Below are 15512 nucleotides of genomic sequence, written 5' to 3' on the forward strand. Positions count from 1 at the left end.
TATATATATATATAACATGTATATACAGCTGTGAAACCTGACTTTTCCATCACCTGGGCCTTTTTCGTTTAATCGGTTAAACCGGTCGAACCACAGTTGTTCGTTTATTAAATAAGGTCGGACCTAGTAATCTGATGCTGTTTTCAGGCCAGCCTTGACAAAGCCTTGCAAGGCCTTGCAAGGCCTGCATAAACATTTGCAGGTACGCTAGGATTTATACATGAATTTGTTACATTTATAAATGGGAGAAACCAGTTGTTCCGCATAAACCAACAGGCCCCTGTCTTTCCCAGCATTTAGGACATATGGTAATGTTCCACAAGGTTCACGCCACCCGAAAAAATTTATCTGGTTTGATGGCCTGGGTTTTTTTTGTACTTGGTCAGACCAATACATGGTCAAGGCCAAGCAATCAAGTATTTTTATGATCAGCTCCCCCCGATGTTGGTAAAGTCAGGTATCATTGAATATATCAAGAACCACTGCCAAAAATGTTAACTATACACTTTAATCTCTTTTTCTCATATATGACTATAGCTTTCAGTGAAATCATCTATGAAAACAAACACAGTCCTTGCAGAACTCTTACGAAAAAAATAATGCAGATGAAACCATCACCGACTGTGTTTTGGGTGTGAAAAATGTTGCACAGGGTCCTTAGAATTTAAACTCTGGAGCTTCTGTCATTGTATGGTTTCTCTAACCAAATGAGCTATGTATATATAGTCAATGTTACTACGCTGTCCCGATTGCCCTATATACAGACATCTCGAAAATGAAATTCAAGGGAGGTTACTCTATGTATGAAAAAGTAGTGGAATTCTTCAGTGTTTTTCCTGTTGTGGGACAGGATTTCTTGAATGGATTGCACAAATGACGATTTATGCATAAAGAAAAATATAAATTATATTATACAAAAATGTACATAGGGTGGTGGTGGGAGGCAGTGTTTTAAAATGGTAGCTTCACCATTCCGAAGTCTTAAGGACGAGCGTACCAGAACAGCTATCCCGTTTCTGTTTGTACGAGTTGGATGTTACGGTACTTCACTCGAGATAATTTTTTTCGTTTTTACCTAAATATTTTTCATCAAATGCAAGGTCAGTAAATAGTGTAGATTCTCTGAAGTGTCTGAACAGCTAAATAAGTGTACGCTTTGTGAACTTATATGGTTACCTTATGTCAAACCCTACAAACGGTACGTACGTAATTATTATAACTTTGGGAATTCTTTTTTAAGTTGGTAATTGATTTGTTAAAAATCAGAGTTGGCTTGGGGAAATTAGAATTACCATAAATCGTGACATTTTTACTGTGGTTACATGTACATTACAAAAAATATATATAAATTTTCATATACACGTATCAATCCCAATTTGTACCTACGCCATTCATAATTCATGCAGAATTTTTAACACCAAATTCATGTTATTTCTAAGCATTTTTGTTTGCAGATTTTTAATTTTCCAAATCTAAAATTTTAGGGAAATAGTTGTATACAGATACAAAATACAACATGAAATAACCAATGTTAATTGTCTTCAGTATATAAATTATATATATATTCCAGCACTTTTCAAAGCTATTAAAGATCCCTGCACCACTGTTAAAAAGTGTAACTAGACATTTGAAATTTTAATTTTTTCCGCCATAACTATAGCTTTGATATATATCATTTCTGTAATGAAAATGTGATCTAGTGCGACATTTATGAAAAAAAAAATGAAAAAAAAATGTAAAAAACAACAACACATTAACAATAGCTTTAAGTTTGAAATACAGGATTCAAACTCTAGACCTCAGATAATTAAACTGTTGCTCTAACCAACCAAATAACCTTGCAGTGATTTTTCTACCTATTTTCCACATGGGCCTGTGCCTTGTGACTTTGGAAAAATATCATACATAAAAAGCATGATTTTGGGGAAAAAAAGTGATATTTCCATCGATTTTGAGAAAATGCAGCAGAAATTATTATTATATGGTAAGGTGTATTCATAATGCCCCAAAATTCACCCTACAAAAATCACTACCTGGTCACCAGCGGCATGCAGTCATGCTACAGTTATCTCTAGTTTTGTCAGCAGTGGGCAGAGATCCTTAATATCAAAGAATATTTATTTTTAGGCTCGCAGGAATCAAATATTCACCTTTAGCACCACTGATCATAACTGATTACAATGTACATGTAAAGTTGTGTGAACTTGTGTTTTAGCCACGTCCGAGCTGTTTTAATTTCTTGTATAAATCTTCGTAAACGTTTACCTGGAAGGTAGGACTGGTCATGCCCTCAGCCGTTCCTCGGGTGATGGTTGGGTCATATGTGTCATTTTCTTCAAAATATAACGGGACAGAAAATAGTACCACTGGTGTCCATAATTTAACTCATTCACCCCCTGAAATTTCACAATAAACTATTCCAACCATTGAATTGGTTGAGTTCAAATGAGTCTTCAGGGGTGAATTAAGAAACTTTTTTTACAACATTTCAAAGATAAACACACATACAGTCAAACTTCCATAAATCAAATTTCAAAGATTCCAATTTCTCAATATGTCACATAATAACAATCGAACTTTTGGCAAAGTCTGTATTTTTTCTTTATATAACAGTTGTACACTACTAATACTCCATTTATGATTCAAATTTCTCTTGCTATTTCCAACTTTAATCAAGGTCTGACTGTTAGGAATAAAATACGTAAAATTACAGCTAATAAATCGAAGTACAACAGATCACCTATACAAGAACACTGAAATGAAACAAAAATCAATTGCCTGTAACTAAGCAAGATTGCGTTATCTCAGTCTCGGGCTAAGATTTTGTAACATCCCAACCTTGGCTTACGTTACGTTATGTTACAGGATCTAAGTCCTCGACTGGGTATATCTGATCTCGCTCAGTTGCAGATAGGTAATAGATTTTATTAGTCTCGGACTGTTTCTTCAAAGCTCTGGTGAACGCCGTTATAACGAAACTGCATGTGTTAAGATTTCAAATAATCGTCCTACATATAAGACACAGCTTGAAGAAATGATCGGACACAAGTCAATGAATATATAGTGTGTGTACAACACGGGCTGACTAATTACCTCTAGGTAAGGGAGTGTTAACGGATACTGTGGTGACCGGTGACAGACCATTGCTGGCACCAAACGTTGTCTCAACTAAATTCTGAAAATAGACAAAAAATCTTCAATTTTATTCTGAAAGATTAGTATATAAAACACATAGACAGGTGATTGCAACAGAAAAATTTGGTAATAGATACAGTTTGCGAAAAATCACGCTGCATCATATACAGCTGTTTGGTCCTTTTTGGCTTCATCGGTGATTCCAGGGGTCAAAAAGATTTAAATTCAAATCGGTGATCTATATATCAGGTCCAGTACACTCTGCCGATTGAGCTATATAGCTATAAAGACTTATATAGCTATATATATACACCTATAAATTATAGCTGTATTGAGCTATATTTTCTCAGATTTCAAATTTCATCAAATTAAATCAAAGTCGCATAAAACAATAAGGTTTATGGTAACGTTGACTACAAAGAGCATACAGTTAGATGTTTATTTTCATTTTTCATAAATGTAAATTTTCTTTTGTTATCAGCCTAATGATACAATCTCCTTTTAAAAGCGTCTTTGTTTCGTTTTCCTTAAAAAAAAATCACTTGAAAATAGCTCAAAAGACCTAATAGAGCTATAATAGGTCTTTACAGCTATATAGCTCAATCGGCAGAGTGTACTGGACCTGTATATTATGAAACAGGAGAGAGGGAAAATGCACACTGGGATTTGAACCGGTGACCTCTGAACTCTGAACAGTCATTTTACTTATTAAGCTACCTGGTTGCTGGCAATCGACCCAGTCCAGTTCTGCTACAGTTATATTGATCACCAATGCAAGTTACAAAAGAAAAAAGATATGTTGGCTAAAAATATTTGCCTGGTGATTTTCGTTTATAGATAGTTTTAAAATGAATATAATTTGAGATAAATAATGACTTAATGGGGGGCGGGGGTGGATCACGAAAAGTAACTACATTTTATTAAAGAAATATGCTTAATGGCAGATGACTTCTTAAAATATGTCCATAAGGCATAACCGACCGAAATGGAACACTTGCCCCTTAAAATTATCTTCCGTGTGATTGCTGTACCCAGCATATTTAATTCTTGTTAATCAATGACATTAAATAATGTATCATTGTTTAAGTTCATGGTCTTTGCTATAAGCTGACCCAACACATTTGATTACATCCTCGTTTGGCGATTTGTTCGGCCCCGATTTGTTGACAATATTTTCTCCATTCCGAATACGACACCTGCTAACGGATATATTGACTTTTTGCCTCATAATTACATTATCTGCAAGTCTTCCTGGGTTTGGAATTTCACCAAACGCCTGGTAACTGGACATTCTAGTTATGACGTGACTTCAGTCTCACATTTTACAGCTGTTTTTGAGCTTTACACATTATGACTTGTTGATTTTTCTGTGAGCCGGAACTAACAAAATGCCCCAAGAACCATAACTCATATGATCAAATGTGCGGTATTTTCGTTTAGGTAGCACAACATCAATATGAATCTGGTCGTGTACAGTTGTATTAAACCACATAATACGCCAACAAGTTAAACTTGGCGATATAACTTTTCTTTCGAAATGGGATGTTGATTTATCTGTAACACTAATAATATCATTTTTTATTTATAAGTCAAGGTCAAAGGTCAAAAGCCACACTCGTCAAGTGACAAACTTACATACACTATACCGTTTACGTCCCTGGAAAGATGTTCTCTGGAACGAATTAGTAATCGACTCAACAATGACAGCGTGCTATATTATGATATTCAGGCAAACACAAAAGTAACAAGCATTATGTGGGTATTGATGAATTATTACATGTGACTGTCCACTACCGATATAACATTGAAAATGGACCCCCGGGGTCTGTTTTTTCAACGTTGAAAATGGACCCCCGTTGAAAAGTGAACCATATGAAAAACTGACATATTGATTTAAAATGTCCACTGATGTTATACTTAACGAAGTCCTGCATGGCGACCTGTTTCTAGAAATTAACCCAGTATGGATGTCTGACCAAATTAGGTCAATGTGGCCTAATTTTGGAAATTTGACCTACATTACAAAAAATTGTCATCGGGTTTAGAAATAAACATTAAACTGTTGTTTGACCAAATTGGGTCACTGTGACCTAGTTTTAAATATTTAACCTACATTAGCAAAAATGGTTGTAATGGTCAGAAATTAACAGATGTTTGACAAAATGAGGTATCCTAATTTTCAAAATTTGACCTACATTTTCAAAAAGGGTCATAGGGTCAGATAATAATATCTAAAAACTGTTTATTTAAATAAGGTCACTGTGACCCATTTTTTTTTAATTTGACCACCTACATTATCAAAAAGTTCATAGAGTTAGTTCATAAAAAGATAGTAATAGTACGAGATAATCAATGCAAGGGAGATAACACCTTTTCCAAAATGCCTATCTGGTATAATAAATTGTTTAAAATAAATAATGAGAGTATTTTTTATAGGAAGTGGTTCAGTAAAGGTGTAGTTATAGTTAATGACCTACTTAAGGATAATAATTCAAAATTGTTTTATACTCTACAAGAAGTTCGACAAATTTTTAAAATTGAAACAAATTTTCTTCAGTACCAAGGTCTGCTATCTACAATTAAAAGACATCTCTCTCAACAACATGAAATAAAATGTATAAGCTATCCTTATATACCTAGTAATATACAAATATTTCTAAGAAATAGGAAAGGTACAAAAGACTTTTATAGTTTGCTTTGTAAAAATGATACACTGTCAACTGGTAGAAAGAAATGGAGTAATCATTTTGATTATAATGATAATACATGGAGAAATATCTACAAAACACCATTTCAAGTAACCAAAAATACAAAACTGCAATGGTTTCAGTATAGAGTTAATCAACACATCTTAACCACAAACTTATATCTGTACAGGGCTGGAATAGTAGATAATCCTCATTGTTATTTTTGTAAATCAGACATTGAAACAATAGAGCATGCACTATGGGAGTGCAATCAAGTTCAGAATTTATTAACAAACTTTGAGTTTTTATTAGATGTTTTGTTTATTCCTTTTGCTTTTAATAAGGAAACATTTATCTTCGGTATATGTGATCAAACCAGAATTCGATACATGGTAGATAACCAAATTATTCTTATTATAAAATATTATGTTTATAAAGCAAGATGCCTAGAAAAAGCTCTATCAGTAAATGGCCTTATAAACTGTATAAAAGAGACTTATGAGATACAGAAATATATTGTGAATGGGAAAGATGAAAAACATAGACATACCTTCCAAAAAGACTGGGAAAAGTGGCAAAACCTTCTTGATATTCCATAAACCCCTCAATTTCATGATTTATATATAGAAAACCAATTAAGTGGTAACAGTAATAGATAGGAATATTCTAAGTATATTGAGCTGATATAATACAACTGTTACTGTATGATAGACAGGTTAATGTGACAAATTGTTCTTCTGTTACCAATCTTGTTCCTCTCAACCTTCCCCCCCTCCTTCTCTCTCTCTCTCTCTCTCTCTCTCTCTCTCTCTCTCTCTCTCTCTCTCTCTCTCTCTCTCTCTCTCTCTCTCTCTCTCTCTCTCTCTCTCTCTCTCTCTCTCTCTCTCTCTCTCTCTCTCTCTCTCTCTCTCTCTCTCTCTCTCTCTCTCTCTCTCTCTCTCTCTCTCTCTCTCTCTCTCTCTCTCTCTCTCTCTCTCTCTCTCTCTCTCTCTCTCTCTCTCTCTCTCTCTCTCTCTCTCTCTCTCTCTCTCTCTCTCTCTCTCTCTCTCTCTCTCTCTCTCTCTCTCTCTCTCTCTCTCTCTCTCTCTCTCTCTCTCTCTCTCTCTCTCTCTCTCTCTCTCTCTCTCTCTCTCTCTCTCTCTCTCTCTCTCTCTCTCTCTCTCTCTCTCTCTCTCTCTCTCTCTCTCTCTCTCTCTCTCTCTCTCTCTCTCTCTCTCTCTCTCTCTCTCTCTCTCTCTCTCTCTCTCTCTCTCTCTCTCTCTCTCTCTCTCTCTCTCTCTCTCTCTCTCTCTCTCTCTCTCTCTCTCTCTCTCTCTCTCTCTCTCTCTCTCTCTCTCTCTCTCTCTCTCTCTCTCTCTCTCTCTCTCTCTCTCTCTCTCTCTCTCTCTCTCTCTCTTTTCTTTTTTCTTTTCATATTTCTTAATTCAAATGACTATCATTTGTGTACTGTGTGTGTGTGTGTATGGGGGAGTGTAAGTGAGCGAATGCCTGAGTATATTTTTTATTGATAATTTGATTAAGGACATGGAATAACTCACTTTGAAGCTGTGTGTGTACATGTGAATTGATGTATACAACAACTTAGTGAGGGATTTTAAATTTGAAAATGTTTGTAAATCAGGAATGATGATGATGATATTATGAATTAATGATGATGATGATAATAATATTTTGATGAAGATACATATAGAATGATGAGTGAAGATTATAATTGAAGATGATGATTGTATGATGATAGTGATGATTGTAGGATGATGGTGATGATTGTATGATGATGGTGATGATTGTATGATGATGGTGAGGATTGTATGATGATGGTGATGATTGTATGATGATGATGATAATTATATGTTGATGATGATACATATGAATGGATGATTGAAGATTTTGGATGATGATGGATTATGGCAATGATGATGATTGAATAAGTATATATGAAAGAGGATGAAGAAGATGATAAAGATAATGATGATGATGATATGTTGATGATGATAGAATGATGACAATGAAATTGATTGTGATAATGCTTAATCCATGTCCGTGTGTGTATATGTGATATATGTGAGAATGTGTGAATGTCCTGTTTATGTATATGTAATGAAAAACTTAGAAAAATAAAACCATTACAAAAAAAAAAGTTCATGAGTTCAGAATTAACATTCATCAAGTGTTTGACAAAAATAGGTCACCGTGACCTAATTTTGAAAGTTTGACCTTCATTATCCATAATAGTAATCTGAAAAAGATATTGTAAAATACCTGTAATACCAAATTATTTGTGCTATATTTAAAGACGTTGTCATAGGGTTCAGAACTTTACATATTTTTTTCCAAACCAGGTCCATGAAAACTTCTTTTTATCTAGTTTTACCTCAACTTTATAAAATGCTACAGGATTCAGAAATTATACTAAAACCTACTTTTCAAAATGAGACGTACATTATTAAAAAATGTCATTAGGTTCAGAAATTAGCATAAATGAAAAAAGTGATGCTTAACCAAATTACGTCCCTGTGATATACTTTTCAAAATTCAAACTACATAATACAACATGTATGTAATTGTTTAAAATAGTCAACGGGTTACAAAACAAACTTTCAACTGTTTTGACATAAGAATGTCATTGTGACCTACTTTTCATACTTTCTTTTCAGTTAAAATACTGGTTAAAATTACCTTAGTCCATATTGACCATGATTAGTTTGTTTTTATTTTGTTTAAGGTCCTATTAACAGCTAAGGTCAATTAAGGACGTGCCTCCGTGTAAACAAGGTATGTTGGTGTACTTGCCTCCTTGTGATAGCGCGGATCTGATGACGACTTTATAGTGCTATCTCACTGAAATACCATACCACAGCATTCCACCCGGTCGCATTATACTGGCAACGGGTGAACTATTCGTTGCAATTATCCGTAATGCTGAACGTTAAGCAGGGAATAACAAGAGGCCCAGAGGGCCTGTATCGCTCACCTGGATATCTAAGCAATCATGGCAAAAATATTCTCCAAATGAGATCCAAGGGAATATGCCAGACCCAAAGGCCAATCCTTGTAGCATATCTGTATTAGATTAATATGTCCAGCAACTTTATGTATGATTATGGGGTGGGCATCTCAACTGTTTCCAAGCTGTGACTCAGAAACTAGATCCATAGGGTTGTGGCCAGACCTCAGGATCAAATATAATATCATGACTGCATTTGCCTCTTTTTGCCCAGCATTTGTATATATAGTTTTGGGGTGGGGATCTCAACCGTTTCAAAGTTATGCCCCAGGCGTTAAGTCTGCAAGGGTTGGGCAGACCCTGGGGCCAATTCTAATATCATGACTGCATTCGTCTCTTTATGCCCAACAATTGTATATATAGTTTTGGGGTGGGGATCTTAACCATTTCGAAGTTATGACCAAGGGGTTAAGACTCCAATGGTGGGGCAGTCCCCAAGGCTATCCTGGAAGCATATGTGCATTCCTCTTTTTATACTCAGCAATTGTATATATGGTTATAGGGTGGGGATCTCAACTGTTTCCAAGCTGTGAATAAGAAACTAGGTCCTTAGAAGTTCGGTCAGACCCCAGGGTCTGTTCTAATATCATGACTGCATTCGTCTCTTTATGCCCAGCAATGTTTATATATAGTTTTGTGGTGGGGATCTCAACCGTTTTAAAGTTATGGCCAAGGGACTATGTCTCCACGGGTGGAGCCAGACCCTAGGGCCATCCTGGAAGCAAATGTGCATTCTTCTCTTCATGCTCAGCAATTGTATATATGGTTATATGGTGGGAATCTCAACCATTTCCAGGTAATAAACTTATGTTGACTCCACTCCTTAGCCCGGGGGTCAGCCCAACCATTTGTATAATTTTGAATCCCTGCCTCCCATGAATGCTTCTGACCATATATGTTTGATATCTATGGCATAGTTTTACAGAAGAAGTCGTTTATAGCAATATAGCCAAATTGCCCCCTTTTGGCCCCGCCCCTCAGCCCCTGGGGGTCAGCCCCACCATTTGAACAATTTTGAATCCCCATCACCTAGGGATACATCCAGTTAAATATGGTTGATATCCATCTCTAGGTTCCAGAGAAGAAGTCGCTTAAAGCAATATAGCCAAATAACCCATTATGGCCCGCCCCACTGACCCCAAGGGTCAGCCACACTATTTGTACAATTTGGAATCCCTACCACCTAGGGATGCTTCCAGTCAAATTTAGTTAAATTCCAATTTGTGGTTAAGAAGAAGAAGTCGTTTAAAGAAATTGTTGACGGACGGACGACAGATGGACGACAGACGGACGACGTACGCCACGGTATGGCATAAGCTCACATTGGTCCTTCGGACCCGGTGAGCTAACAACTACAATTTTTAAAGACGTTGGTACGTCTCGGCCTGGGGACGGAACCCATTGCGTTCTTCACCTGGACGAACGCTGAAAAATAACCCCAAAATATTTCGACAATTTTCTATATTGAATGTGTTAATATGGCCCCGGGTCCTTATTCAACGTTGAAAATTGACCCCAGAAAATCATGAAACCTTTTAACATTCAATTGTCCAAAAGTGACCCGGGTTCATGATCAACGTTGAAAATGGACCTCTGAAAATTGTTACAGTTTTCCATATGCAATAATCAAAAAGTGACATAGGTATTTATTCAACGTTGAAAATGGACACCAGAAAAATATGACACCATTCCAATGTCAAAATGACTGTAGCCACGGGTCCATATTAAAAGTTGAAAATTGATCCCAAAATCATTATGTCGTTTTTATATATTCAATTGTCGAAAATGGTCGTGGTTCCATATTCATCGTTGAATATGGACCTCGGAACATTATGACACTTTTTCATATTTAACTGTCAAAGCAAATGACCTGGGTCCATATCCAACGTTGAAAATGGACCCCTGAAAATTGTTACAGTTTTCCATATTCAATTGTCAAAAATTGACATAGGTACTTATTCGACGTTGAAAATGGACACACCAGAAAAACATTGTCGTTTTTATATATTCAATTGTCGAAAATGGTCGTGGGTCGATATTCAACGCTGAATATAGACCCCCGAACATTAAGATATCTTTTATGCTTAATTGTTTAAGCAAATGAACCGGGTCCATATTCAACGTTGAAAATGGACCCCTGAACATTATTACAGTTTTCCATGAAGATATACTCTAGAACTTTATGTCATTTTTTCATATTGAAATGTCAAACAAGAGACCAAAGAGGGATATTTGCTCCCATCATCCTTAGATCTTTCTTAATTCTATCTAAGCTTGATCCGGGTTTTTTTTATCTCTTATCTGGTATATTGTTAATCTTGGCAACATCTTGATCAGTCCCAAAATGAATCATGCATTAAATGGATAAAATATGGTCCCAGGGTTATATTAACTTTAAAAGTAGACCCAAGAACATTATTACACCAGGGAAGAAGCTGTAGCCCTTATGTGGAGTGGATTCGTTTAGGATCGGATCCATTGCAGGGACTTTGTAGGGGGACAAGGGGGTGCGGAAGCGTTGTTTCCTTTTTTGTTGTTTTTGACTGTTTGATATTTGGTGTGTTCGTCTGCGTACAAGCGTATTCCGTCTTTGCGTATTGCAGAGTTATCTTCTCTTATGAGCAGGTATTGATCGTTACGTCATTTGTTTGTGAGAGTAACATCAACAATTTTTGAGAAAACGACGTATTTTTCTCACACAAACCAATGACGTCACAATCCACTGCAATACGCAAAGACGGAATAGGTAGCTAAGCGCCTGGACACCATTCCATATTCCATTGTTACTATTCAACGTTAAAATTATATCCCAGAAACATAATGTTTGTATATTCAATCGTCAAAACTGGTCCCGGATCAATATTCAATAATGAAAATGGACCCCAGAATATTTTGTCGCCTGTATATATTTAACAGTAGAAACTGGTCCCGGGTCCATATTCAACGTTGCAAAAATTACCCCAGAACATTATAATACTTTTCAATAATCAATTGTAAAAAATGGCCCTGGGTCAATATTCAACGTTGAAATTTGAATATTGAGCCGGGGAATCTTTGAACAATCTATATGACTACAAATAAAAGACCAAGTGTAATGAACTTCCCTAACCGACAATTCAAAAAGGGTAATATGAGAACTACATGTACGTAACTTTTCAGAGAGTACACTTCTGTGTCAAGCTACACAATGTAACTGGACTACATATGATTTCATTTTGATATTTTATTACATATGCTACCGCTTGGCGATTTTAAAAGAAGAATATTATATTGCAACAGCATTAGCATGGATACTAGCATTAATGTCAAATAAGTTGTGTCACAATGATTCATCTACCGATTGGACATAGTTTTTATAACTTCATATACATTTAATAATGCAGTTTTAAACGTAATACAGACAGGCTGAAAAAAAATTAACACAATGTTTACTTGTAATTAATTAAATAGCGATATATCACCAATACTGTCTACATCATCCCAGAATTCTTAAATATTTTCCATCTTCAAAAACAAAGTATTCCGGTTCTTTTTATACATAGCCCGTATTATGTTATGGGGAGCGTCCCTCCGTTCGTACCTAAGTTTCCGCAAGATATCTTACTTAAATATCATTTGATAATGATGACTTTGTTACCCATGTACATTATACAATGACTGAGGCTACGTACGAACATACGCAAAATACTCACCTAATTAATAAGACTATTGTGATCTGATTGGTCTGATTTCAAAACTTAAATTTTCCGCAAGTTAATTTGACAGGCTGAGGCTAAGTTCGAATCTGAGCAAAATCCGCGCATACGTTATTACATGTATCATATACCGTGCTCTGATTGGTTGACGTTTTCTGCACAATAACTTTGTCAAATATGACCGGATTCAATATGTGTATTTTTCAATGATAAATTATAAGCTTAAGGTGAGCAAAACCTGCACATGATTTATTTCATGTAGAAAACTGCTTTCTGATTGGTCGGCGGTCTCCGCACTATTGCCAAATATGACAGGATTCTGATGAGACTTGGTCAAGAGGGGATGAGTGTCTATAAGGCAATTTTTGGACCCGGTATATCCGGATTTTCACCACCTTAGTTTGTTCAAAGATGTCTTATTTTATCACCTGCGCAAAAGCTAAGGCAAACCTTTGCCCGAAAGTGCGTTTTTAGGGTACCAAAAGGGTAGGGTAAGTCACAAATATTCTTTGTTGTTTTCAAAATGAGCTGAAACAACCGAAAAACTACCATTTCTGTTTCGGAAACATGTGTAAATTAAACAGGTCTACAAATGTATATACAAGAATGAATGAAAAATGACAGAAAGTCAATCGTCACTTTAAGGTTGTTTATATAAAACGGAGGATTAAGCTAGGGGGTTGTATGAGGTAATTTTCAAATGAAAAGTGTTTTGTTTTCTCAATAATTTCCTTTCTTATTTATATTTTGAGTTGAAATTTACAACTTCACTCGTTTGAGTACACTTACACTAATGCATATTAACTACACACTTTCCTTTTGTTTTAAACTGAGTTATGGCTTCTGGACCCCTCTCAAACTTGGCAATTCTAAATATCTCTCACACTTAAGTGAATTAAAAGGTACAGGACACCCTATATATGATATACGTATAGGATAATAATAGTTAATATTGTATAGTATATAGATCATGTAGTATTTGCTCAACACCTGTGGCTGAAGTGAGTCCCAGGTCCAGATTTGTTTTCTTAATGATCAAAGTTAACTTTCAAACAAAAAATGGCGTTTGCCACCACAACTACTATAAAATGATTAATTTATTTATGAAGTATGATTTGCTGGCAATTTTAAGTCCCCTAGCCTCAAGGAAAGTGTCTGTTAACCCATTTCATTGTTTTATTAATTGTTCTGCCTATTTCCAATCATAAGGGCCGATTGTTCATAAAAGACATTTTGGGATAAGCATGCAACTTAACATAGATACTAGTTATATGATGATATTTGATTTGTGAAAGTTTACTTAAAAAGCACCTTTTTCTTGTGTTTTGGAATACAAGGATTAAAGTGCATCTCCTTGCCTAAGACCAAACATTTCTTTACAATACTAGATGCTGATTCGCCCAGACTGTCAGGGGTTTGTCTAAACTGCAGACCGAATAAGATGAATTCCAGTTTTACAGATGTGTATTTCAATTTAATGCATCTCTAATAAGTTAAATAACGTTTTGCTGTATTTTGAGCTATAGCATGTAAAATTACTCTGAACAACTTAGTTTAAGTTCAAATAGATCTGTAACAAATTCGCAGGTCCCTTTGACCTTACAGATGAAATGAATATAATTTTCAACCATATTACCATTACATTCACCGTTAAATATTTTGGCAATGTTTCTGTTCCAAGCGGATATTCATATATACCATTACGTCATCTACGTAATGGTAGAGAGGGGATGCATCAGGTATTATTGATATGACATGATTAGTGATCATTTTGACAAAAAACCCTTAAAACGTCTTGCGATACCACGGAATTAGATGCTATCTAAGTCCGTAGTGATACCCTCTACACATCACTAGAATTTTCGGAGATGGAGCCATTATTTAAATGTTTATACACTAAATTTATTACACCCGCACAAATAACACGTCAACCGTAATTGCCCGCGGGCAGTGTTGTCAGGTTAACCATGAAAAGCAATAATGTTTTCAACTACCTCCACTTTGTATAAATAGATAGTACATACATATATATTAATGTGGTAGTGTAGGTGCAAATCGATGCAACGGTGTAGGAAGATGGTATTTTGGCGGTGTGCTTGGGAATTTCTCCCACCTTCTTAGACTTTCGGGTAAAATCAAATACATATATGTCTATTCTATGTTGATTTTCCTAGTCTCCAGTATCAATTTGAGTGAACTGTAGCATGTTTGCCTTCTAATAATGTCACCCCTGCAGGTGGGGGATCGGGAAAAGAATACACCTGCTGTTCACGTCATGTATCGTAGGAGGCGATTGGTGCGGGAACCCCCTGCAGAATTGGGGATTTGATTTGGTTCCTCTCTTTGAGGACACATAAGCGACCAAAATATATCTGCTGCGCCCCTTTGCAGTATTTGGGATCTTTATCTTCCTTTCTACTTCTAACTACCTTTTATTTCATAGCACATTGTTTGGCAACACCTCACTTATGGTTTGAATGTTAAGCGTTTCCCCAGGTGAGGAAGGCAATGGGTTCTGTCCCCAGGCCGGGACATACCAAAGTCCTTAAAGTGGTAGTTGTTGTTCCCTGTTTAACAGTTCAGTATTAAGGGGAATGACAACAACTGGTTCACCCGTTGTCAGTATAATTTGACCGGGCGGAATGCTGTGCTTGGTGCCTTCGGCATGGCATTTCAGTGGGATAGCACTATAAAGTCGGCATCAGATCCGCGCTATCGCAAGAAGGCAAGCACACCAACACACCCTGTCTCCTGCATGCACACACGCAAGCACGCATACACTACACACATGGAGGCACGTTCTAAAATAACCTTATCTGTTGATAGGACGTTTACCAAACCAAACCAAACCAAACATTAGAAATCTAATAATATATAATATCATAACTTTGTTTAGTTAACAATTATTATGTTAATCCTTCCTACCCCGCCGCTCAAAAAATTACTTAAAAGTTGCTGCTTTTTGGAAACATTATAAAAAAAATATAACTT

The 15512-nt window shown here is 36.0% G+C and overlaps 1 protein-coding gene across 2 annotated transcripts in view; it reads right to left on the reverse strand.

Annotated features, from left to right (window-relative positions):
* LOC110446163 (E3 ubiquitin-protein ligase TRAF7-like) overlaps positions 1 to 4545 on the reverse strand; it is a 77618-nt gene extending 73073 nt beyond the window's left edge. The window contains exons 1-3 of one of the 2 annotated variants that reach the window (XM_021491172.1): positions 4370 to 4545; positions 3094 to 3175; positions 2266 to 2333 (exon numbers count right to left, since the gene is read on the reverse strand). In XM_021491172.1, the coding sequence (XP_021346847.1) occupies positions 2266 to 2333; positions 3094 to 3175; positions 4370 to 4426 (207 nt within the window). In that variant the 5' untranslated portion in view covers positions 4427 to 4545. The remainder of the gene's footprint in view (positions 1 to 2265; positions 2334 to 3093; positions 3176 to 4369) is intronic. The other variant, XM_021491173.1, reaches the window with a different exon arrangement.
* Positions 4546 to 15512: the final 10967 nt, after the last annotated feature.

This window comes from Mizuhopecten yessoensis, unplaced genomic scaffold, assembly GCF_002113885.1.
Source record: "Mizuhopecten yessoensis strain PY_sf001 unplaced genomic scaffold, ASM211388v2 scaffold2597, whole genome shotgun sequence".
NCBI classification, from domain to species: domain Eukaryota; kingdom Metazoa; phylum Mollusca; class Bivalvia; order Pectinida; family Pectinidae; genus Mizuhopecten; species Mizuhopecten yessoensis.